General features: G+C 35.1%; 1 protein-coding gene across 10 annotated transcripts in view; it reads left to right on the top strand.

Moving 5' to 3' along the window:
• Nucleotides 1-24,958, top strand: part of MICU3 (Mitochondrial calcium uptake 3) — an 85,541-nt gene that overhangs the window by 44,546 nt on the left and 16,037 nt on the right. For 6 of the 10 annotated variants that reach the window (XM_067115242.1, XM_067115246.1, XM_067115244.1 and 3 more), the window contains 3 exons: nt 5,965-6,043; nt 8,247-8,370; nt 12,933-13,061. In XM_067115242.1, coding sequence (XP_066971343.1) covers nt 5,965-6,043; nt 8,247-8,370; nt 12,933-13,061 — 332 coding nt within the window. Of the gene's footprint in view, nt 1-5,964; nt 6,044-8,231; nt 8,371-12,932; nt 13,062-24,958 lie in introns of all 10 variants that reach the window. The other 4 variants (XM_067115241.1, XM_067115245.1, XM_067115243.1 and 1 more) reach the window with 1 other exon arrangement.

Here is a 24,958-nt window from a genome sequence, read left to right as displayed (position 1 = left end):
TGGGGACGTCCCCTAGTGGACGTTTTCGCGACTTCAAGGACCACAAGGCTGCCCCTTTACTGCTCTCCTGTTCTCGACCGGGAGCCCTTGCAATAGACGCCTTTCTCTGGGACTGGAAAGGTCTAGATCTGTGCGCCTTTCCCCATTCAAGATTCTGGGGAAGTCGTCAGAAAGTTTGTAGCCTCAGAAGGGACGAGAATGACTTTAATCGCTCCTTTTGGCCTTCAGCAGAATGGTTCCCAGAGGTCATGTCTCTCGTGGTAGACTATCCAAGAACGCTTCCTTTGAGAACAGATCTTCTCAAACAACCCCACTTCGAGAGGTACCACAAAAACCTTCCCGCTCTGAGTCTAACTGCATACAGACTATCGAGAAGTTGCTCAGAGCGAGAGGTTTTTCTAGACCAGTGGCTAAGGCGATCGCTAACGCCAGGAGAGCCTCTTCCAGTGCAGTGTACCAGTCCAAGTGGATCATTTTCAGGAGGTGGTGTAAACTTAAGGGAATTTCCTCCACCACGACCTCTCTTTCCCAGATAGCAGACTTCCTTTTATATCTGAGAAAGGATTTGAACCTGGCAGTCCCGACCATCAAAGGCTATAGGAGTATGCTGTCAACGGTCTTCAGGCATAGAGGCCTGAACTTATCGGACAATAAAGACCTTCATGATCTTCTTAGGTCTTTTGAGACGTCTAAGGTAGCCTCCCCTAAGTTACCTTCATGGAATTTAGATATAGTTCTAAAATTCCTGATGTCGAAGAGGTTTGAACCTTTAAATTCTGCTTCCTTCAGAGATGTAACAAAGAAAGCTATTTTCCTAACTGCTCTGGCGACGACGAGAGAGTTAGTGAACTTCAGCGTTCAGCAAGATTATAGGTTTCAGAGGCCCTGATGCTGTCTGTTCTCTGAGCCCTATTTTTCTTGCTAAGAATGAGAACCCGTCTACCCCTTGGCCCAGGTCCTTGAAATTAAGGGGCTTGACGGACATCACTGGACAAGAACCTGAGAGAACCCTATGTCCTGTCAGGGCTCTAAAATTTTATTTGCAGAGGACCCAGAATTGTAGAGGTCCTTCTAGCAATCTCTGGTGCTCCGTTAAGAGGCCTGAGTTACCTCTCTCGAAAAATGCCCTGGCGTTCTTTCTCTGACACCATCATAGACGCCCATTCCAGTGTGCTAGACGAAGACTTGAGAACTTTGAAGGTTAAGGCTCACGAAGTGAGAGCCATTGCTACCTCAGTGGCCTTCCAGAAAAACCAGTCTCTCAATGACATTCTGGGTGCCACTTTTTGTGGCGAAGCAATTGGTCTTTGCTTCTCATTATCTCACAGAAGTGAAGACGTCCTATGAGAATTGCTGTGCGCTGGGGCCTTACGTTTCCATAAATACGATCTTGGGAACAGAAAGCGACTCTCATCCTCTCCTTTAGTTTTGTTTTGGTGTGTTTTTAATATTTTTTGTGTTGTTTTTATGGTCGTTGGGTCTCCACCAGTGGTGGTCGCCCCAGTCCTTAGTTTATGTTAATCTTTTAACGTAACTAGGCTTGGTCAGGTGGTTGTTAGTTTGTCGCTTACCCTCATAGTAAGGTCATATGGTCTAGTCACATTGTGGTCTCGCCCCGTTGACAGATCATCTAGATTCCACCAGCTCTATAGGTCTCTACCTCGCTGGAGTTTTCTAGTAAAGCAGAAGCAGGCTTGGGTGACAGTAATCACGAAGTCAGCAATGCTAACAGGTAAGGAACCAAGGCGTCAATCGCCTACATAGTTTTGTTTCCTAAATCCTATTCTGTCTCTTCCACCTCCAATGGTGGGATTCAGCTATATATATCTGTCAGGTAAGTGTCATGAACAAAATGATATTTTTATGATAAAATAAAGTTTGTTCATACTTACCTGGCAGATATATATAATCATAATACCCGCCCTCCTCCCCTCAGGAGACAGTAGTTCTAGTTTCTAGAAAATCTGAATAGAAAATGGGAATGGTTCTGATACCCCTCCCAGCGGCGGGAATGGGTACTAACCACCTGGCCCATCTGCGTGTGCCGTAAGTTTTTGAATTTCTGTCGGTCCCTTTCGGAGAATACAGCTATATATATATCTGCCAGGTAAGTATGAACAAACTTTATTTTATCATAAAAATATCATTTTTGAAACATTTATCTTAATTGAGTTAGAAATTTTTTTTTTGGTACTGAATTTTCATTTATCGTGAACTTCTTCATGAAATCTTGCCTAGTATAAAAAATTCAGACATTTAAAAAAATGTGCATTGCAAAATGTAAAATGTTGAGACTGATAAAAAGGTATTAGAATTTTAGTATTCAGCATTAGTAGTCAGTGTTATTTTTGTATAGTGATTGAAATAACACTAATCAAGTTTGTTCTCACTAAGTAAAAATATATACATACTGTATATATATATATATATATATATATATATATATATATATATATATATATATATATATATATATATATATATATATATACAGTATATATTTATGAATATTAAGTTACAGATGTCCTTTAATATCAGTTTGCTCTACCTCGAAATAATATATTTTCATATATTTTCCGAAGAGGAATTTTTAGTTGATAATAAGTTCGTCGTCTCGTGGGCTCGAACCACGGAAGACAAGAACTCAGGACTACAGTGACACGCATTAAACCACACGGCCATGTGGCTTAATGAGCGTCACTGTACAGTGGTCCTGAGTTCTTGTCTTCCGTGGTTTGAGCCCACGAGACAACAAACTTATTATCAATTAAAAAATTCCCCTTCGGGTAACATATATGAAAATACATTATTTCCTAGGTAGAGCAAATTGGATATTAAAGGACATTTGTAGCTTATTGCTTGTATATGAATCACAAGTGATGTGATAAAACTCATTCATATATTTATGATTGTAACCAAGTTTAGTATTAGGCGAGGAACTTTGATGATTTTTCATGATTTTGATCACTTCATTTTTTGGTTTTCTAGCTTGACATTTAAAGGCATACCTTTTTCATGTTAACATAATGTCTTATTGAACTTTGATGATTAGGTGATTGCATTAGAAATGTTCTCAACTTGCCGAGTTTGGCATTGAAAATGGATTTTTTATTGTTTACTTAATTATAAAAGGGTTTAGTGTGTAGGTACTGTTATTATTTTCTTTTACATTTTGATATTCAGGGTAAAACATTAAGCAATGTTAGCTCTCAAAGATTCTTTGTGGACAGATGGTCTAAGGAGTAAACAGTCTTTTGTCATTATTTCATTCTTAAGCAGTATAGGTTAGATATTTTTTTAACACAAAGCCAGATTTTTCATACAAATCCATCGGTTGTATATATGAACACCTTCATAGTCCTGAATGTTCCTCCAGGTTCAATAATCTCTTGTCTAACAGACAAAAGCAGTAAGTTGTTTCCACATGGGGGCCAGAAACAGCTCTTGGCAGCAATACAAATTTAGGATTAGTGAGGAAAGGGATTGAGATATACCTTACAGTCCAGGTTGTTCATGCATTGTGAGACTGCCTTACATCTTCTGTCTTCTGTACGATAGACAGAAAAGCATTGCAGCTGGGCAACAATGTTGGCTGGATCTGACAAGAAAAAAGCTTGTACTGTACAGTAATAGGCTGTAAAGATAGAAAATTTAGATATACTACAACTGAATTGAATTCCTTAGTATTAGGTATAACGGGTAGCTTTAAGAAAATCATTCTTCTTGTGGCAGACAGATTGTATATTTACTGAAAATAAGTATTTTGTTATTTTTAGAGATTTGATATCAAGTTTTCATTGAGTCTTAAGTACATTTTTTAGGAATTTGAAGGGGTGGCATGTTGTTTTTTCGCAGAAGGATATTAAGATATAATTTCTTCTCTGTATGCGATGTATGGATACAGTGTATTGAAATGTGTTTTTATTTGCCTGCCTACATATTCTATGGGTTAAGTGTTGTTAATAGGAACCATGGTTGCTTTATGAAAATGGGAATAGCCTATCACTGGCAGTGGATTTGCAAGGTGAAACCATCTTAGTAGTATTACTGAATGTTATCTTAATATAGAGGCAAAAGGGTAGTAAAATGTTGATGCACAATTATGAAAATAATAGTATAGTACTGTTCTTCAAAATAAATGGGTGTGACACAATTGTGTCTGCAAGCGTAACCTAAAGCAAAAGTAGTGTCTAGATGTAAACCACAAAGTCTTGAACATGGAATGTTTTTATAGTGTACAGCCTCGTTTTTTAAAGCTTGAAAGTAGAGGTATTTTAGTAGAAGATGCTGAAAGTAATTTTCTTTGGTAGATGAAAATAGTACAGTATATGAATATCATGCATTGAGAGCTTTATATTGTAGTAAATTGCTCTTGATTATTGTCATATCATGGTGAAGACCTGTACAATTGTAGGAAATAACTGACTTTTATGATTTTAATACTTGGAAATGTAATAAAGTTTATCTGAGTTTTGTTTTGAGCAATTTTTGTCAGAGAAATGGGTATGCAGTGGTATGTGAAAAAGAGGAGTATGTAAAGTTAAATAAGAAATTAGTGAGGTTTTTCCCAGATTATCCAAGTTTTAGATATGGCTCAAACTATTGTGTGCATTATACAAATGGGTGTTGTACTCCATCCAGATTGAACTAAAGTTTTCAGTTAGTTAAAAAATAGTATTCTAAATTACAAAAGTTGTCAGATTAGATTTTGCAAGGTTTGTTTTGTGTTCCTATTGATTTCATGTGCTGTACTCTACATATGGATTGAGTAGTACAAATGGCTGTCATTTTACAAAATAACTGATAACTGTAGACAAGTCATTGTTCAAAAATTTATATATACACATTCAACTGACAATGGAGCTGCCTTAACAAAGAGTTTCACCATTAATGAGCTCTACATGCGTAACAGTAAAAGTTGTGATATCATCAGTTTGCCCGTGATAATCTGTGATGGTAACAAATGCCAAAAATTTGAAAGTTATATTTTTGTGTGATTGAATTGGAACTGATGTGCTTTTTGCTTTTGCTTGATGCCATTTTCAAATTGCGGACAAAATTTTTTTATAAACATCTAAGTAACTTTGAGTTTTAAGAAAGCAGGTGAACAATGCTGTCTTGCCTGAATAAGCTGCCACACATGATTGCTTCTGACTACATGACACATTCAGACTGGATTGAATGGGAATGTGTAATGATTAAAACAGTGATTTTCACCTAAATGTTTGAATATTTTCTCAAAGCTTCTCTGTTATGTGTCCTCTGGGGATCTGTAAAGAATAACTGGTAAGGTTTACTACTTGTATGCCATTTCATGCAATATTTTCCCCTCTATTTCACCCTTACTGTCCCTCTTCCATAAACTGGATTACTGTGTTTTTCATCTGGGTTTTGACTATGGCTTACTGCATAAATCATCTTGCTGAAAGAGGTTACTGAGCATTTCATTGCCGTTTAATATACAATGATATAATAATTTTAACTGATTAGGTCGAGCTGTATAATTTTTTTAAAAGCTTTTTATTTATTGCACTGCATAAGTTTTAGTATTTGAATTTCTTTGTTAGATATGGAAACAGTTTTTCAACAATGTAGAGGATTATCATAGGTGACTTTAAACCTAGTATGTATACATGCATATCAAGAATGTCTCCCAGTTCACAGAGGAATATATTTAGAATCCATAACTGTACAGTATTGTTTTCTTGGTTTATTTGTTATTATATATTGTTAGACTGTTGTTATCTTAACTATAAGTTTTTGTTGGTATATTGGTACACATTACTCAGTATACATGTTTTATAAACATTGCGCACATCATCACTTTTACATTACTATATAAAATTTACTTATGCAAGTGTTCATGCTATATTTTGGTTACTCATATTCATAGTTACTCCATATTAAAAAGGTATGTATTGCCACTTATATGTCAGACTTTACAAAGAATTTAAATGTTTACAGTTGGAGAAGATCTTCAGCACTGCAAGGCGTGACAGGCTGAATAGAGCATTGGAAGGTGTCGTAAAAGTTGCAGATGCAGGTGATTGTTTTATTCATTTTATTAAATTTAGGGCTTTTATGTTCATTTTTCTTACAAGGATAAGAATAATTTAGTTTCAAGATCCATATTTTGAGAATTACAACATAGTTATTCAATATTTCTATCCAAGTACTGTAATTTGAACTGTTTTTAAGAGTTAAATTTCCTAACTTCATTTCATGGTGGTTAAAGATATTTTCTGTAGATAATTTGTAGTATCTTTGTAGTATGGGAAGCTCTTTTCAATGGATGGCTAGTGTCCATATTTTTGCTAAAATATCATTGTCTGTCATTTGTCTGTGCATTGTCAAAGAGGTTTATGATAAGGTAAGGTGTTCTAGTATTTAAGCGGTGTTAGTTATAGGAAAAGTACAGGATTCAAAAGAGGTTGCAGTGTAATTTCTTGAGCTTATACATTATGTTCTGTACTGTATCTAAATGTGCTCATGCATGGGTATGCTTTTTCTATCCTTTATGGTGCTCACGTGTTTAAAGGGAAATTCAATTTTGAAGTACTGTATACAGCATATTTGAAAGATAGGTGGGTGGGTCCTTGCCATTAGTTATAAAAATCATGGCTTTTGAAATATTTTACATAATGTAGTGGATAAATTTCAGCCTAATTATATTCAGTGCGAGACACAAAACTTACGACCCAGGTATATCTCTCTTGTGTGGACGATGAAGTTGGATTTTTAAAGAAATTTACAGTATTTCAGTAACAGTATTCCCAGTAAAAATTCTTGCATACCTCAGTGTACTACATCTCTTTAAGAATAGCAGAAGTTGCTGTGAATATATGTACCCATACATTGTCTCTCATGGACAGTACCAGATTTTTTAATGCTACACTTGAAAATGCATTTTCATTTGTGTGATAAAGTCTAATTAATTTTAAGAAGCTTCATTCCATCCAAAATCAAATAGCCAAGCTACAAGAGCATTGAATGTGGTGGTTTTGAGCCACACCACTATTTTATTATGCTTTTGGTTGATGCCTTGTAATAATACCTGGAAAACTGAAGAGGGGAATAAGCGAAGATAAACAACTGCTCAATAGGAGATGGTGGTTGTAATTACTGGAATGAAAGATAAAAGCCATGTGAAAACATATCTAAGAATAGGTTGCAGATGTATTACAGGAAGATAACCAGCAAAGTCATAAGTTGTTGAAGAAAAGAGAAAAGCCTTTTAACAGAGTGCTGATGGAAAAGTTTTAGTACTGAGGCAAAATGACTTGAGGAGATATTTTGGTTACAATAAAAAGTATATTTCTAAAACTAAAAGCCATGCCTAACAAAACATAGAAGAAGTAGAGTAAATGAAGATCTCAGCAGGAAAAATAATTACCTGGGCAAATAAAGCAGTCGTTTTAAAGGTTTCCTTAACAATGGTCAGTTTCATCATTGCAAAGAGAAAATTTAAACTCCCATTTAGTATGAGATTTGAGAATTACTGTGTGAAAGCTTGTGCTAATTGTAAAATGTTTCATATAAGTGTGAGCGTATGTGAGCTAATATCATGATCTGTGGCTCTCAAAATTTGTTATTACAGTAATAGGTACCTTAAGGATTATAACTACTGTGTAGAATGGTTGTCATTTGAGCCTGTAAAGGACTAGAAAAGGTTTCATGAGAGAGTTGTCTGCTGATCAAGCTGAAAATATGCTTAGTGGTCAAGTTTTATTTCTTGTAATGACTTACTTGTTGTAAGGGAGTGATCTTTTGTAGGTGAAAGCATATTTTCAGTTTACAAAGGGTTTTGTGGCAGGACCTATTATAGGTTTACGTTGAACTAACTACTATGAACACTTTTTGTCGAAATTGCATTTTACAGATAATAGAGAAAGTATGCTTAAAGTAATGGAGGGTGTACTAACATCTTATTTCTTATTGAGCATAGCCACAGAAATTTTTTTATTAAGCATAGCCACAGAAACCTGTTATGTTGTGTGTGTGTCTGTTTTTCTTATTTGTTGTTCTTGCTCTTCCCAGTGTTGATATGTCTATCCTAACACCAATTATTTGAGCTTACATCTTCTCTTACCTCATGGTCTTGGATTATTTACATCTTCTCTTAACTTATAATCTGAGATTGTGTTATGTGCTCATGCAGCTGATGTTCATTTGCATAAGTTGTGTGCTTTTGAACATTAACCTCTCACTGTGCATCTTTGTTTCTTACACAGGACTATATCCGACAGGTGAGGAGGAGCCTGAGCCTTTGGAGGATGAGTTGCAGAAGAGTCATGTTGTTGATACCACTTTGCTCGTACACTTCTTTGGACGGAAAGGGAAACAAGATTTGAAATTTGAAGAGTTTAAAATGTAGGTCCCTAAAAGTTTTTTTTTATCTGGTCTGATGTTGATTTATCAATATATATATGCTCTTTTGTTAAATAATAGCAATGATTTACCCAAGGAAAATTTTCTGTTTCTTGGTTCATTAAACTTTGTCTCAAAATTTTTTTGATGTTTGACAAGCATCACTAGTAAAGGGATTATGAGTTAGATAAGCAATGCCCTAATAAAATCATAGTCTTTCTAATAAATTAGATTTGTTCCACCACAAACCCATTATGCATATATTGTCTATGTTCATGTCTTTTTAATGTTCTAGAAGAGCAGTAGTACCAATGCACTGTGCCAGCAAGACCCTAATTACGTTATTTCTTCAAATTATATCACCCTTTTCCCCTCAAATTTCTCTGTTTGTAATCACTGGATTCTACAATATAACAGGTTGTTAATTTTTTGTTTGAGTCATCTGCCCAAATTGTTGGTTCTTGCTTTCAAAGATTTTCTGTAAGTAATTACCTTTTGTATTTTGGGAATAAGGATTATTGTGCAGTGCTTGGTGTCAGCTTTCACATTGTTTTCTAAATGCAGTAAACCCCCTATATTCACGGGGGATGCATAACACACACACACACACACACACACACACACACACACACACACACACACACACACACACACACACACACACACACACACACACACACACACACACACACACACACACACACACACACACACACACACACACACACACACACACACACACACACACACACACACACACACTCGAATAGCTAGAACCCGCTAATACTTAGAACTCTTCAAAAAACACTTTGAACTACCTATTTTGATAGTTCAAACACACACAAAAAAACTAAAAATGCTCATACAGGTGTTATCCTACTTACAGTGGGGTTAGGTTCCAAAAAACCCATCTTTGTTGGAAAAAACGTATCCCGAATATAGCCTAGCCTACACTATGGTATTCGGTACTATGTATACATATATGATAGCCTTGCCTACACTGTAAAATATACTCTATACATACACAGTATAGTAATTATTAATATCAGCTAATTCTGGAGGTTCATGCAGAGTGACATGATAATTCAATACAAAGAGAAATTGAATAACAGACAAGAATTAGCTTAGCCAAGGCTGTGGTTTATCATGGTAGTGTAGCCTACATTATACTGTACTGTATATTCACATATCGTATTATACAAACATCAACATAATGAATATTCATCTTTTTCATCGATCTGTTAAAATGTTATGCCTTAATTCACTGTATCCAATAATGTTGTATATATTCTTATATAGCTTTTGTATTATAAATTGCGATCAGTGTTTTGGTTTGGAAATCGTTTATGCAGCGTTTATTTCACCGCATTTAAGTAACACTGTACAAAGTGTTTTTAAGTTGAAATATAACTTAAATACTGTACATCTCGTTGTGAAATTAATTTAGCTGTTTTTTCGTTAATAGATGATGTTGGCCATTTGGGGGAGGTTGTTTTGTGTAAAAAATATTAAGATTCTATTTGCTATTTTCACTTGACTTCACCATAATACAAGCTTTATGTATTTATCATTTATCAACATAAAAATAGCAGTAATGTGTTCTTTCATGCCCAGTAGTTTTGATTAAAATACTTTCTCTCCAATTGTAATTACAGTAGTTTCATCCGTGTTGCCGATACACGATAATTTATAGTCTTTAGCAGCTTGAACATTGTTTTCTCAGCTTCAGCTACAATGTGCAGCATAAATTTAGCAGTTTATTTCCTTGCCAATCTTTTATCCATACCGAATAAGGGTATAATGTAAAAATATATCAGTCCTATTCTACTTATCATTTGTACTATAACCTATAGTAATTGTGTATTACCGTACGATGGTTGAAATACAAGCCAAGGGGCTGGTGTTATCCGATTCAGTGATAAACAAAACAACAGTTTCTCAGTCGGTTGTTTATGGCTGTACGCATTTATGCAAGAGTATAACGTTGCTAACAATACTTTTATCATTCTCTGTTACTTTTTTAACTAGAAGATGGGATAAAGAGTTGGAGGAAAAGAAGCTGGTCTATTGTAATTTTGTCTCTCTCTCTGCCTGATTGTACGCTGCTGCCTGCACCTGTTCGAAATTTAAAAATATTATATAAATATTGTCATATTGGTATTAATTGCTTACCCCATTGCAAAATCGAATTATCGTAAGGTGAACTATCGTAACTTGAGCACTACCTGAGTTTTTTAATAGTTTTATCACCAAAAAGTGCATTTAGTCATGAAAATGAGATGAAAATACAGTAATTAGTGAATATTTCTCAGTGAAAAATACTGTGAATGGGCAGATTTTCAGCGAATAATGCGTATATATGTTCTATAGAGAAATCCGCGAGTAGCTGAGACCGAAAATACGAGGGGTTTAATGTAGTTATTTTGGGTATAGTCACATTGTTTTCTATATAGTTCTTTTGGGCATGGTAGATATACTGTTTTCTTTATAGTAGTTCTTTTGGGTATTGCCACATGGTTTTCTATATAGTTCTTTTGGGCATGGTTGATGTACTGTATACAGTATATAGGTTTTGGGTGTGTTAACTTCGGTTTAGTGATTGACATAAAGTAGGTAACGACTGGTTAACTAGTTAATGATTTTTATTAGTTCATGTTCCTATTAAGTAACTTAAGGGTTTCTTTATACCTTCAGTTAGAATTAGTGTAGTAATATCTATGAAGGGAGAGTTTTTCTTTGTCTTGTTTTTTATTTTTATTTGTGTTTTGTAATTCTGGGCTTTCTACTTTCTTAGTGCTAAAGAGTAATTTTGTTAACCTTCAGTAGGAATTATTGGTTATTTTCTCCTATATCTTTAGTTTTTGTATACTGCATCAATTACAGTGTTGTGTTCATCAGCAGTTGTTTTTTCTATTTGAGTTACATTATTGACCTTTCTTGCATTATATTACTTTGTAATTTTGCTTTATATTACTCTTTTCTTTTGTTTATTAAGTGTTGTCTGTGTTTGTGTTTCACTCTTCATCTAGCATTGAGTTGCCTCAGTGAAGCTGTAAGTGTTTGCTAGGAAATTCCAGCCAAATACTATATACAGTATAAATATATATATACTATATATAAATTTATAACATTAATGGGGACCCTCATCTATTACAGTATGCAGGTCTGCTTACCTGTGAGATATACCAGGATTGTTCATTTGCCCTGTGGACACCTTTCTTGGTGGACTAGATTTGGTCTTCCATGGAACTAGAAAATTGATCCATCCCTTGTGAGAAGAAGTGTAGATTCTTCATTGGTTGTATCCAAGCTGCCCTCCCCACCCCCAGGGATTTGTCTTTGTTGCCAAGCTGCTCCATTGTTGAACCTCACACTGCAAAAGAGACGTTTGACATATGCATCTTAGAAGTGGGTCAGTGAGAATCATCTCTTCCCCTGTAAGAGCTACCATGCTGAGAGCTGCAATTCCATTGGATATCTTTAGCACTTGACTTCAGAGACTCAAACCCCTGATAGTAGGGTAATTCTACAGTCCTGTGCCATCCCTTTGTTTTGCTTCTTACTCAAGTGATTAAGAGGCGGGAAGAGCAATATGCCTTTACCTCTAAGCGTCTTATTATGAATAATTTTTTGCCATAGAAAATCTTGCATGTGAACATCTCTGGTGCTGAATGAAACTTTGGAACATCCAGAAATGTTTCATAAGAGAAATCTACATAAAGTGTGTAACAAGAAAAATTTTCCTAGCAGTCTGACACAAATTAAAGATTTGACAGATATGATTTATATGGCAGCACTTTTAGACAGATAATAGATGCATTTCCCTTAGTTAAACAGGAAAAAAGAAAATGCATAAGGTACCAATTAATGTGTTTAGAATATGTTTAGGATTCAGTTCCCATAATTTTTTAGACATGTACAAATCATTGACTATGGTCCCTTACATTTTTGAGTCCCTTGGATGTCCAAGTCAGTATTCTTTGGCATTCAGCAGCTTGAACCCCCCTCCTCAATTGCAGTTCAAGCAATGAGTGTGGGGTTTGCGTTGAAACAAAATTTATCAAATTAAATGGATTTTTTCTTACTAACCCATCACTTATATAATAAGCCCCTCCCAATCCTAATGACCTCACAATAGATAAAGGTACCTCTTCTAGACCTGAAGATTTAAGTGGCACATGTGCAGTACAACTATTGTTCTCTGTCAGGCAGAGGGCTACTGTCAGGGACATTCATACATTGCGAGTGATAGGTTTGTATGAAAAATCAGTTTTGTTATTTAATTTAATTATAAGAGTAAAGAAGACTGTTTTGTTAATTTTCGTATGATAGCTAAGATGTTTCTTACAGTAGAAGAAATGATCACATAACAGTTTTAGATACATTAGATATAATTTATCTAATTTATAACTTATCCATTCTTGAAGGTGCCCCACCTTTTAACATAGTTGGAAGTAGACTTCTTATTTATTTTACCAAATTGAAAGGTAAATAGACCTTGTGCTAGAGCAGTAGCTTTTTAGTAACTTTTTGTTTTCTTAATTATATCCTTCATTTATCAACAGGTTCATGGAGAATCTTCAAACAGAAGTACTCGAAATTGAATTCAATGAGTTTTCAAAAGGTTTGCCTGCCATTACAGAATTAGATTTTGCGCGAATCCTCTTACGGTACACTTACTTACAATCTGATCAGTAAGTAGATTAAATACCTTTGTATGCTTCTGAATCGTATGTGGTATAGTCACTTCATTTTTCATGTCTTTAAATTGTATACAGTAGTCTTAAAAGTCACCAAACATTAATGGCCCCATCAAAATAAATACTAACTTTTAATGTTATCCCCCTTTTTTTTTGGTCATCATTCAGTAAATAATATTGACTGTCTTCTCCAAGAAGTTATGCTTTTTGTTTGGTTTGTTGTACTGTTGGGAGATATGGGGTGCCATTAGGTTAAGGCTAAGTCCTGAAGATAAGGAACATTGACCTATAGAAAAGGATCCAAGAAGCTAACAGAATTTTTTATTATATTTTTCAGTTTCAGTTGCTAAGTTCTGGATGTATAAACAGGGTAACTGATTTTTTTTTTTTGTATTAAAGGTGAACTTGGGTAGGTTAGATGTAAGAATTATTAGGGATGTCACTTATTTAAGATACCCTATGTGGAATTTTGCTACTGAAAATAAAGTCTATAATGGATTACTTAACAGTTCAGATTTCACGACCTTTGTTAGTACGGTGTAATTCTTTACAGTTTCTTTCAATCAGAATTATTATTCTAAATTGCCTGAGTGTATGTGGGTCTGAAATAAGGAATTTGAATAACAGTTTTTTTGATCTGCCTTAACTGTAAATGGATAAAAATATTATGGTACAGATATAATTTCAAAATTAAATATTGATGCAAAGGAAAGTTACATTCTTTTTATTTACAGTCTCCAAATTCTTTGTCTTAAGATAGAAAAGCATGTCAGTAAATGTGACAATGTTTTTACTGGGCAAGTAATTTAAAAGAGAGAAATTCTCTTTCAAGATCACAAAAGTGTACTACCACTTTCTCTTCCTGCGCAGTAACTAATTATACTGTATTATGGTATTGTAAAACTTGCAGTCTTAATTTATTGTAGTGTTATAATTGATAGTTAAGTAGCCATAGGTTGATAGTTTCATTTTATACATTCTTTACTTCTTGTAAGTAGTGAGTTTACCCAAATTATTTTTATATCAGTACTCACAGATTATGCATGGAAATGTTTGATTGCAACACATTTTTGTATAGTATTGCTCTGAATGCCATGATATCTATATTTTGTCTCCCTTTTTCTATTTTTAAATGTAGTTTTATATAATTTATATATATTTTTGATGATTATCTTTAAGATTAGAAGATGCTCACAATGTGGTGAATGTTTTCTTGCCCATGATGATAGTATTGTACTACTGATTGAAAAGGTTGTTACATATATTAAACTGGTAGATATCTAAAATCTTGATATTTTTATTGCAGATTGTATTAATATATATAGGCTTAACTGTGTAGAACACATCCAGGTGCACAAATTTGAAATATTGCAAAGAAATATCCAACTTTAAGTAACACTGCATGGCTAGGTTGCTCCAACTTATAGAAGCCTGTATTTCCGTTCTTAATTTATAATCAAATTACTAGTCTCTTTTCTACCAATTCTGATATTGTATCGGAAAGGATCAAATTTTTTTAGATATATTTCAGTTCATGTAAACCTTGCACCATATTAATTTCATACTGGTACAGAAATTTAGGATTAGGGATTTGACAATTTTTTTAATTAATTGAAATCAGTAAAAAGAAATGGAAGTTGCCAAGTTTATAGGGATATAAAGCCATATCACACTAAGGTAAGATTTTGTATCCTAAATTGACCAGTTCCCTTGGGTTTTTTTCTTGTTCTGTCTGCTCCCTCTCCTGCTGGCATTCCTATTAATGAAACTGTCTTTCTCTTATTTTTATACGCCACCTAAGAACAAATCCTTTGGCATATTCCTAGGAAACCCTTTGGCAAGGGGACTTCATGGTACTGATAGATATAAAGGATGCTTGCTTCTGTACACCTGTGCTCTAGTGTTAGGAATCCATTGGATTCACTCGACAGAATCATTCAGCAAAATGGCCACTGTCTTATTTAGTTTTGCCAAGCTTGAGGCATCCTCATTGATTGGAGCAAGTCAGTCTTAGCTTTCTACAGTAAACAGCCCATGTTAGCATAGAGATAGGTTTGGGAGAAGCTTGAGTAAGACCTGTACAATTAACAATGGCAAGGTTGTAGGATTGGTTGTAATATTTCATAGGCAGATACGTACACATTTTCTGTATATGTATATGAGAATCCTTTGGCAGTAATTTAGCCATCTCTCTTTGAAATTACAGAAGGTTATGGGTTAGTGAAAGGTTGCAGTTGTTTAATTTCCAGGCCCAAGTATTTTTATCATCATGACATCATCCTCATCATCATCATAAACATTTTTATGTCAACATTTTCTGTCTTAGGGTTAGGTGGAAAAGAGTCCTTCCACTCTCTTCTGTCCTGTATCTCTTCGTCTCCTGTCAGTTTGAGATCTTCATTCATTCCCTTTTGTCCAGGGTTTCACAGCCATCCCACAGGTCTTCATCTTGCTACTTCCAAAAGTTTTGCTTTTCTGACCAAGTGTTCTTCCTTTCTCATCACATGTCCAAGTAATCTCAGGCTCTAGATCCTTTGTTTTTTTTTTTTTTTTTTTTTTTTCTACATCTCCACTAATTCCTCATATTTGTAATACTGTCTTTCCACTTTACCCTGGCCATGGCTAACAATCTAGATCATACCTTCATAAAGTCGAATTGTTTTTTGCCAGTGCCCATGTTTCTGCTGGATAGAGAAGGAAAGATCTTATATACATACCCATTGTAAATCTTTTCTCTCTTTAGCAGTGGGGCAATTATTTACCAGTACAGGCTCACAATCCCTTATCTGAAACCCCTGGGGCAAGCTGTGTTTTGGTTTTTGGATTATTTCAGATATTGGAACTGAAGATTGCTCCTAAATACACAAGCACGTTTCATTTCCAACAGTAATGTTCCATAAAACTCAAAAAATATACAGCATCAAAAAGAACCATAATTTGTGTATGTACTCGTGTATCATGAAAACCTTAAAATTTTGTCCCAAAACATGATTTCCTCACATATATCATGTATAGAGGGTGATGAATTTTCGGTAGATTACATGAGGATATACTTAGTGTGTGGGTTTCTTTTTTTGGGTAGATAATACTAGGCTAGGCTTCCTATACCTGTCTGTTTCCATAGATTTCATAGATAAGGAATAAGTAAGTTAGTTTTTAACTAAATAATAGGCCTGGTAGCAAAAGCTCAATAGGTTAAGTGTGAATCATCATACATTCAACCAGTCTTCCCAAACTTGTGGTGTGTGTAAGAATTCGTTACTATTTCTCACAATCAACAACCACTTTCTGCTGCTTGCAAAACACTGGAAGCTACTGCTTGCAAAACACTGGAAGCTACTGCTTGCAAAACACTGGAATTAACAAGAGCAAGTACTGTACTGACATAAACAACCAGATTGAGAAATAGCTGTTTGCCGATGTTAGTTATGGTAACTGAGATGGTTATTAACCTTTCGCTGTGCGGTACTGATCTCCTTAGTCGTCAAAAGGTCTCGTCCATGCCATGGGACTGATCTCCTCAGTCGTCATTCTTTTGGTTCTAGTTAGGCTGCTCATAATAAATAACACATTTCCCTCATCATTTTAAGGAGCTTTTGTGTGCATTCTGGCAACAGACAGTAACATTTGATTTCCAGCTTACAGAATAATCTCAGGACAAGGGCCAGACCTTCAGTAACCATCAAAATGCCATAGGAGGAGGAGATTTCTCTCGATGATGAAGCAGTACAGAGGCTTTTATTTGGAAATGCCAATGATAGTAGTAGACCTGAACTATCAGATAGTTCTGATAGTAATAGCAGTGATTATGGTGGTATTTATTATATTGTAGTTATAGAGTAACTTCAGGTTTTATCAGAGATGATCATGGATTAAAGTCAGTGACAGAGGAGGACGCAGAAGAAAACATGATACAATTTGCGACTGGAAGACCAGTGAAGATTCATTTTGTAAAAAAATCGGTGTTCTGAAACTTTTTATTGGAGATAATAAATTCACATTTTCAACAGAATGCTAAGTCCATTTTTAATTTTTTTGTGAGGTTTTTTCGGATGAAAAATTTGGGTTTTTAGTGAAGAATTTTAAGCTGAAGAACAAAAATGGCATTACTTTACTCTATGCTTTGAGAGGTATCACACTGAAATGAATCACCATTAAAAGCTACATAATTCATTATTTGAATAATTACTTACATATCATTTGCATATTTTATCACTCTACTATAATAAAACATTACAATAACATACTGGTAGTGTAATATAACAGTAATGGAAATAAAGAAGTACAAATATGAAAGGGAGAAAATGAATTAGTTACGCAATTAGCAGGGCACTGATCTTGTAACTAGTGGCGATAACAGGTTCACAGCAAAAGGATTAAGAGTAGTGTTACAGTTGTCGACTTGTTAAAAAGTATGGCACTAAATTTAAGCAGCAGGCTATAGTTGTTGCTGAAGAAACAAATAATGAGCAGGCTGCAAAATGTTTTGGAGGCAGTTGCAACATCTGTTGTACTTCATTTAATGTACTGTGTCTATAAATAAAGTAGTTGCATTTTTAAACCCAGCCTTGATAATTTATGAAAGGAAGAAATGTATCTGAACTAAATTTCATTCAGCAACTAATGACAGTGATGATGTCGGTAAAATGCAGTCAGCTGATGATGATTTTAACAATGTAAACAAGTTGCGCATGATCGCTTTGTTTATATTTTGTAGTATGATAATAACATGACAGTAATACATGCAGTATAATTGGATACAGTAAAACAACAGTTTTATTTGAATTATCATTATTCTCAATACAACTGTTATTTGACACATGCAAGTGGATATCTGTCGATATAACAATCTAACCGTGGCCAGTAGTTTCTCTCTCTCTCTCTCTCTCTCTCTCTCTCTCTCTCTCTCTCTCTCTCTCTCTCTCTCTCTCTCTCTCTCTCTCTCTCTCTCTCTCTCTGCATTTCATTGACTGTAATACCCTATGATGATTCCCGTAGGGGCGTGGTGCACTGTAGGCATTACTTACGGGTCTTCTGCAGCATTCCTTGGGTCCCAAGCTGCAACCTCTTTCATTCCTTTTACTCTTTTACTGTACCTCCATTCATATTCTCCTTCTTATATCTAACTTTCCACCCTTTCCTAACAGTTGTTCCACAGTGCAACTGCGAGGTTTTCCTTCTGTTGCACCTTTAAAGCCTTCTTACTGTCAATTTCTGTTTCAGCACTGAATGACCTCATAGGTCCCAGAGCTTGGCTGTTGGCCTAAATTCTATATTCTATTCTGTTCCTCTGATGATGCTACATTCTTCACTAAAAAATTCTGTTTATTAGAATGCCAGATGAAGGATTGTTAACTTGTACTGGCATAAACAACCAAATTGAGAAACAGCTAATTGCCTACATCATTTACCGTAACTGTCAAGCTTTTATTAAAAGTTGTGTTACCAATTCTCAATGGTGGCTTCCGTAATTAAAAATAAAATAAATATATATTCATCCTTCACTCAATGGAGAAGGTCTTAAGAATGAACACCACTAAATTAAAGCTGAAGGTAATAGCTGCAGTGGAATAAAACGAATAATGGGCAGGCTGCAACATATTTTGGAAAAGGCAAAAGCGATATCTGGAACTGGCGAAATCACGCTTTTACTGATTTTAGAATCAAGTACAGTAATCTGCGTGCGTTTAAACCCAACGTTGTTAATTTACAATAAAAAATATCTCCGAATTATGTTTCTTTTAGCAACTAATGGCAGTGGAGATGTCAGTACTATTCAGTCACCTGAGATTTGGAGAATGTAAACAATATCAAGTGCAAATGGTGTATTATCACAATGTTTATGTTCTGTAATACAATAACAGTATGATAATAATACATGCATTATACCATAATTGGGTACGGCAAGCAAAACAAGTTTTATTTAAACCAACATCATGTAAATATAGTTGTACCATTTGATTTTATGAATAATTACTTTTCTCCAAAACATTTTTCAGTTTTTAGAGCTTTTTAGTTTTTAGCGTTACAGATTAGGAGATTGTAAACCTGTAGTCTAGCTCTTTGTCAATTTTATCCATACTGTAGCGGCTCTCCCAAGATAACAAAACTGCTCTACCTCTTCTTAGACCTGTGCCCACATATCCAGACAGGTTCTGAACATCTTCCAGTTCATGCTCATATTATTTTCAGTCAGTAGGTTTTTTTTTTTTTTCAACTTTCAAATACTTTCTCTCTTTTTCATGTTTTCTATCTTTCGTCAGCCACCCTTTTGGTACTGAATTTTTTTCTTTTTCATCTACTGTATTAATACAGTTTGAGGAATCGGAGTTAATTTTCATAAAGGGGACATTAACCCTTTATGGATGGGCATCATCATATGAGTATCTATAATAGGAGGTTTTGAGTGATGGAAGTGCTAACTCATATGAGTATTAATATTATGTGGCATAAGATTTGGATGAATTTAGCAGGAAAGATGTTCATAGCACTTCACTGGTCCATAAATGACTTATGGCAATTGAAGTAGCTCAGCACAGGACAGAGGGGGATCAGTATGCCTTGAGACTTGATGGGGGAATGTATTGCCCCTCTCTGTCCCATGACGTATTTTTATTTATTTGCTCAGAAATATACCCAGGGATTGCTGTTGGTTTTAGTTCTTATCTTTTATGATAATATGTCAGCTATAATTGTAGTTTTGCAAAGAAAAGTGCAAAGGAATATTAAAAAAAAACATGTACTGTATACATCACAAAAAGTTTCTGCATCTTCCCATCTAAGTAAATCTCATAAATATTTTACAACAAATATACAGTACTCAGAAATTGGTACTGATTTTAGTTATCTGTTATGATATTGTGTGAGCTGTAATCATAATTTTACAAAATAAAATAAATTATTAGAAAAAACATGCATAACTCGGTAAAATTAGCATATTTTTATGAATGTCTTGTAAAAGAGACCCCACACAGGATTGTAAACAGTCACTTTCAACTTCCTCTGGAAGGTAGGGAAAAATTTTTAGAAATTTTTTTTTTTTTACACCATGTGCATTTGCATATCCTCTTAACATTTATATTTTTTTTCTTAAATTGGCCAACCTTAAAGTTTGCCCGGTCTGGGCGTGTGCTTGATATATATTTAGCCCATCCCTTAAGGGTTAAGAGGATAAAATATAACTGGATAGTTGAGCTACCAACAATTCAGATTTTTTGTATTGCAATTGCACTTCACATAATCTGTTTTTCATCACTTAATCTCATTTCATCAGTCCCAGCAGTCATTGGTTACCCATGTTTTAGTTATTACCTGTTTGGGCCCCAATTGTATTTAACTTGATAACCATAGCAAGGCCTAAAAAATTATGTAAAAGGGGGATAGATAGAAATCTATCTAGATGTAATAAAACCTCAGGCAGAAAGTGCATGGAATAGGAGAGTGGAGAGAGTTAATTTTAAGTGTAATCCTCTCAAAACCTTCTGAAGACTTGAGAGCTTTCAAGGTAGTTGCTTTCCCTATCGAGGACTATTTTTAGCCATGGCTTATTGATGATTTTACACTAAAGCTAATAAATGCTAAGGTTTTAATGACATAAGGCATATGTGTCTGGAAAAAAAAAGTGTTTGCCATTTTTGTAAATACATTTTATCACTAAGTTCAGATATAACTCTGACTGTGGCCTTTTAATTTTTTGTTGAGTTACCACCTTCCAAGTACAGGAGAGTAGTTCAGTACCATACTACACCATAATTTAATTAGTCTTGTAGCAAGACTGGCATTCAAACATTGTGAGTAATTCTTCTGCTAGTTTATTGGTAATGTGATTGGACACCTTTTTCACTACACTCTTGTTAGTTTATGTATTGAATAGCTTCTGATGTTATGTGTAAGATCATGAGATGTGTCTATATTAAGTGTTAAACCCATAGCATGACTTGTGTTTTGGGCTATTTTCATGATGTCGATGTTAAACAGTTCACTCAGTTGTAAAGTTATAAAAATGGTGCCCTAAATAGAATTTTCATTACATAGTGTGTATTTTTCAGTTAAAATTATTTACTCTTGCCATTGAAGTTGTCACCTTTCACACATACATATAGTCTACTGTATATCATAGGTTAAGTTGTTTCTGTGTTTTTTATTGCTTTAGATGTTACACTGTCCTTTTGAATTGATGTTTTATTCCCATTATTGAAAATTACTTTTGTTATAATTCAGGCCTACAAAGCGGACTGCCAGGTGATTGTAAAACATGCAGAGTATCTTCCTTTTAGCATTGTCTGTTTACTCTGTAACTTTATAACTAGTTTTGTATTTTGTGAATACTGTACATATATTTGATCATCAAAATGCAGCAATAGTAATTGCCTTTAGGGTTAATTCCCATTCATCTGGAACCTCACTAAAGTATATCCTGTCCATTATTTTTATTTTAAAATTTTTATAATCTCGTAGAATTGAAAATGCATAGTGGTAATTTCATGTGTAGATTTCTTTAGTGCAGGTTAGTTTAAACTGTCATCTCCTTAGCTGTGACTGTAATTTTTTTTGCTGAGTAAGGTATTTTCTTGTATTGCCAATGTATTTCTTGTACCTTAGTCTGGTTATCTTAGATTTGTCATGAATTTTTAATACTACTGAATACCCAGGTGCAGAGAGGAGTATGTGAAGTTTATGAGTGAGATGTATTAGGGAAAACTGAAATTGATTTGGGTTTCTGGGTTGGTTACCATCAAATAAAAAGCTATTTCTTTATTATGTCCTGTTTTGTGTTGTGCAAAATCTCAGATGCATTATTCAACTGTAATAGAAAAAGATCAGCTGTCTCTAGTAGGTTAATATGTGTGCTTAGGATCCATTGGGTCTCCAGTGGTTAACTGAATTGCTTTTCATTGTACAGTATTTGTCGATTAGTTACAGCTTTAAGGCTTTCCCAAACTTTCAGAACAATTCATGGTTACTGTCTTTTACTTCCTTTCAATTTTATGTTATTGTTTTCTTTCCTACCTTATTATATCATTTCCATAATGCTGTAAGAGAACATTTTTCATTGAACTTTAACTCATGTTTGTGAATAGAAAGGGCAGGTTTTCTTTTCAAGATTGGAAGTACTGTAGTTGCAGAAACTGTATAGGTATTTTTCTTTTACTACTTATATTTCATGGCACTTAAATTCTTCAGTTTATTTGCCCCTTCCCAACAAATGTTGGGAACTATAGTTCATCTCATCAGTTATATGAATGTGTATGTAATGTTTACCTTGTCTTTCCAAATCCTCCTTCATTGTTAAAGGACTTCTGTAAAACTTGGTGGAGAGTTACTCTAACTTACTTAGATGTGCAAGTTCATGAAGGGAGAATGTCTCTGCATTTGTATGGCGTACTTACCCAGTCACTACAGCTCCTCTTACATGGTTGAAAGGGTTGCAGTTAAACTCAGAACAAGGATAGACAGTCATACATAGATGCCAATGAATGGAGAATTTCCCTGTGTCTGTTCATCAGCATTTCATCCCCGTTGGGGGTAGTGTATAAGGTGCACTGCAGGCATTAAATTAGGTTCTTTGCAGCATTCCTTCGGCCTCTAGCTGCAACCCCTTACCCCTTTCATTCCTTATACGTAGTGTTCCTCCATTCTTATTCTTTCTTCTTAATTTCCACCCTCTCCTAACAATTGATTCATAGTGCAATGGCAAGGTTTTCCCCCTGTTACACCTTTAAAAACTTTTTACTGTCAATTTCCTTTTCAGCGCTGAATGACATCATAAGCCCCAGCGCTTGGCCTTGGGCCTAAATTCTATATTCTATTCTATACTATCAGCATTTCTTTCACAGTTACCCTGTCATTGGAATTCCTTCTGTTTGGTTGAAGGGATTTTAAATTTGGTACAAGGTATATCGTAATGCACAGATTTGACATATTCCTATCCTTACGTAGTATAACTTGTAAAGATTGACTGTTAATTTTAATCCATGAAGGAAGATCATCTGTCTATCTGTTATTGTGTCTATTATGCATACCTTGTTATTCTGCCTGTACTGTATGTCAGTGACATACAAGCCATACTTGCCTAACTCTTTAATTCTCAAAAGCTGGGGATTACCTGCCATTTTGTGAAATTATTTGGTCCCTTTGACTGCAAGGCATTGGCTGGTGAAATGCTCAGTCTTGAGGATGTTAATTTTTGACACTTTTGAGGCAGGTCCAACCTTGCCAGGATTCTTGTAGAGGATTTAATATATGATGTCAGTGGCATTTATAGATATATTTCGAAGCATCTCAGCTGCAAAGGATTTTGTTAAAGTAATTCAGTTTCAATTATGTTACAACAAATGACATTGGTTTTAGTGACAATTGACGATACAGCACCAGAAAACTTTAAATCTCTCAAATCAGCCAGTCACATTATACAAAAAGTGATTCAGTTAACCACCTGGATTGAGGAATCCTTAGTAAGTGGAGGAATCCTTAGTACATGTTTCAACTTTCCAGAACCACCTTATCTTTTTATACTCTTGAATGGTAGGTCTGTGATATGTATGTGATGCTAAAGTAATGATTTTGTAATGGAAAAATTAATATAGATTTTTGTAGGATTTTCTTAGGCTATATGGGCTGCTAGCTTTAAACATAATTTTTGCCATGATTCCATATGTATTATAGGTAAGAGGCAGCCCCCTAGATATACAGTATCTTGATTTTTGGTGTTTTAATAAAAAATACTATACTGTACAGGCAGTCCCCGGTTATCAGCAGGGGATCCGTTCCAAGGCGTGATGATAAGTGAAAGTCAGCGATTTTTGGCGTCAATAACCGGGTGTCGGCACCTCTGTTAGTTATGTATCAGCGCCAAGACCCGATTATCGGCGCCGATAAGCGAAATTGATACATATCGGCGCTAAAAATTGCTGATTTTCGTTGCTAGACAAGCACCTTGAAATCGGGTCGCCAATACAGACAGTCCCCGGTTATCGGCGGGGTTCCGTTCCCGACAGCGTGACAACAACCGAAAATCGGCGACAATAGCACTGATCCCCGGTTAGCGGCGCTGATAACCGGTGATCAGCGCCGATAGCTGGTTATCAGCGCCAATAACTGGTTATCAGCGACGAAAATCTGGTTATAGTCGTCGCTAGACAATTGCCGTAAAACCAGATCGCCAGTAACCGAGGCTGCCAATAACCGGGGACTGCCTGTAACCAGGGACTGCCTGTATTCAAGTACTGACTTTTATAAGGTAATATAAGGGATGCAGCCATGCTTGCCAGCCATGTGATTTTCAGGACTTTTAAGAGTATAGGGAAAGGCAAAGCGTACTTTCATCATATTTCTTTCATGTTCTTAGATTAATTTTGAAATACTGTAAAGTATGTGGAATTACCCCTTGCATAATTTTGCTCAATATTTTTGGAATTGTTTAAGCAGGACACTTGATTTAACATTCTTAATATTGTTTCTATCCTTAAGGTAGAAACCCTTCAAGTGATGAAATAATTTTTGCACGGGAACATTTTTTTATAAAATTCTTGATGGCTACCTTTTTTTTTTTTTATGAATTTTGATGATGAAATAAGTAACAAAATGGTATCAAAACATTTGGTACCATGTCTCACACATGTAAAGAGACGTTATCTTTATCTACAAGTCCACCCCAAGATTCTCATTCAAACCTTCTAGTTGGGACTTGCTATAATCTTGAGGAGCTTGACCAGGCCTCATTACGAGCCCCTCAGATAATCATCCCCCCCAGGCCCTAACAGTAAAGACTGAGGTCCATTTAGTCCTGGTTTCTTCAAAATGAGTGAGTGAGTTACATGTCCTGTTGGACATTGTCACCCAACTGAAGATCCAGGGTTCCATCAACCTCTCTCTTGCCCACAGCTTTCTGC

Source organism: Macrobrachium rosenbergii, chromosome 13, assembly GCF_040412425.1.
Source record: "Macrobrachium rosenbergii isolate ZJJX-2024 chromosome 13, ASM4041242v1, whole genome shotgun sequence".
NCBI lineage: Eukaryota > Metazoa > Arthropoda > Malacostraca > Decapoda > Palaemonidae > Macrobrachium > Macrobrachium rosenbergii.
This window is presented reverse-complemented; position numbering and strand designations above follow the sequence as displayed.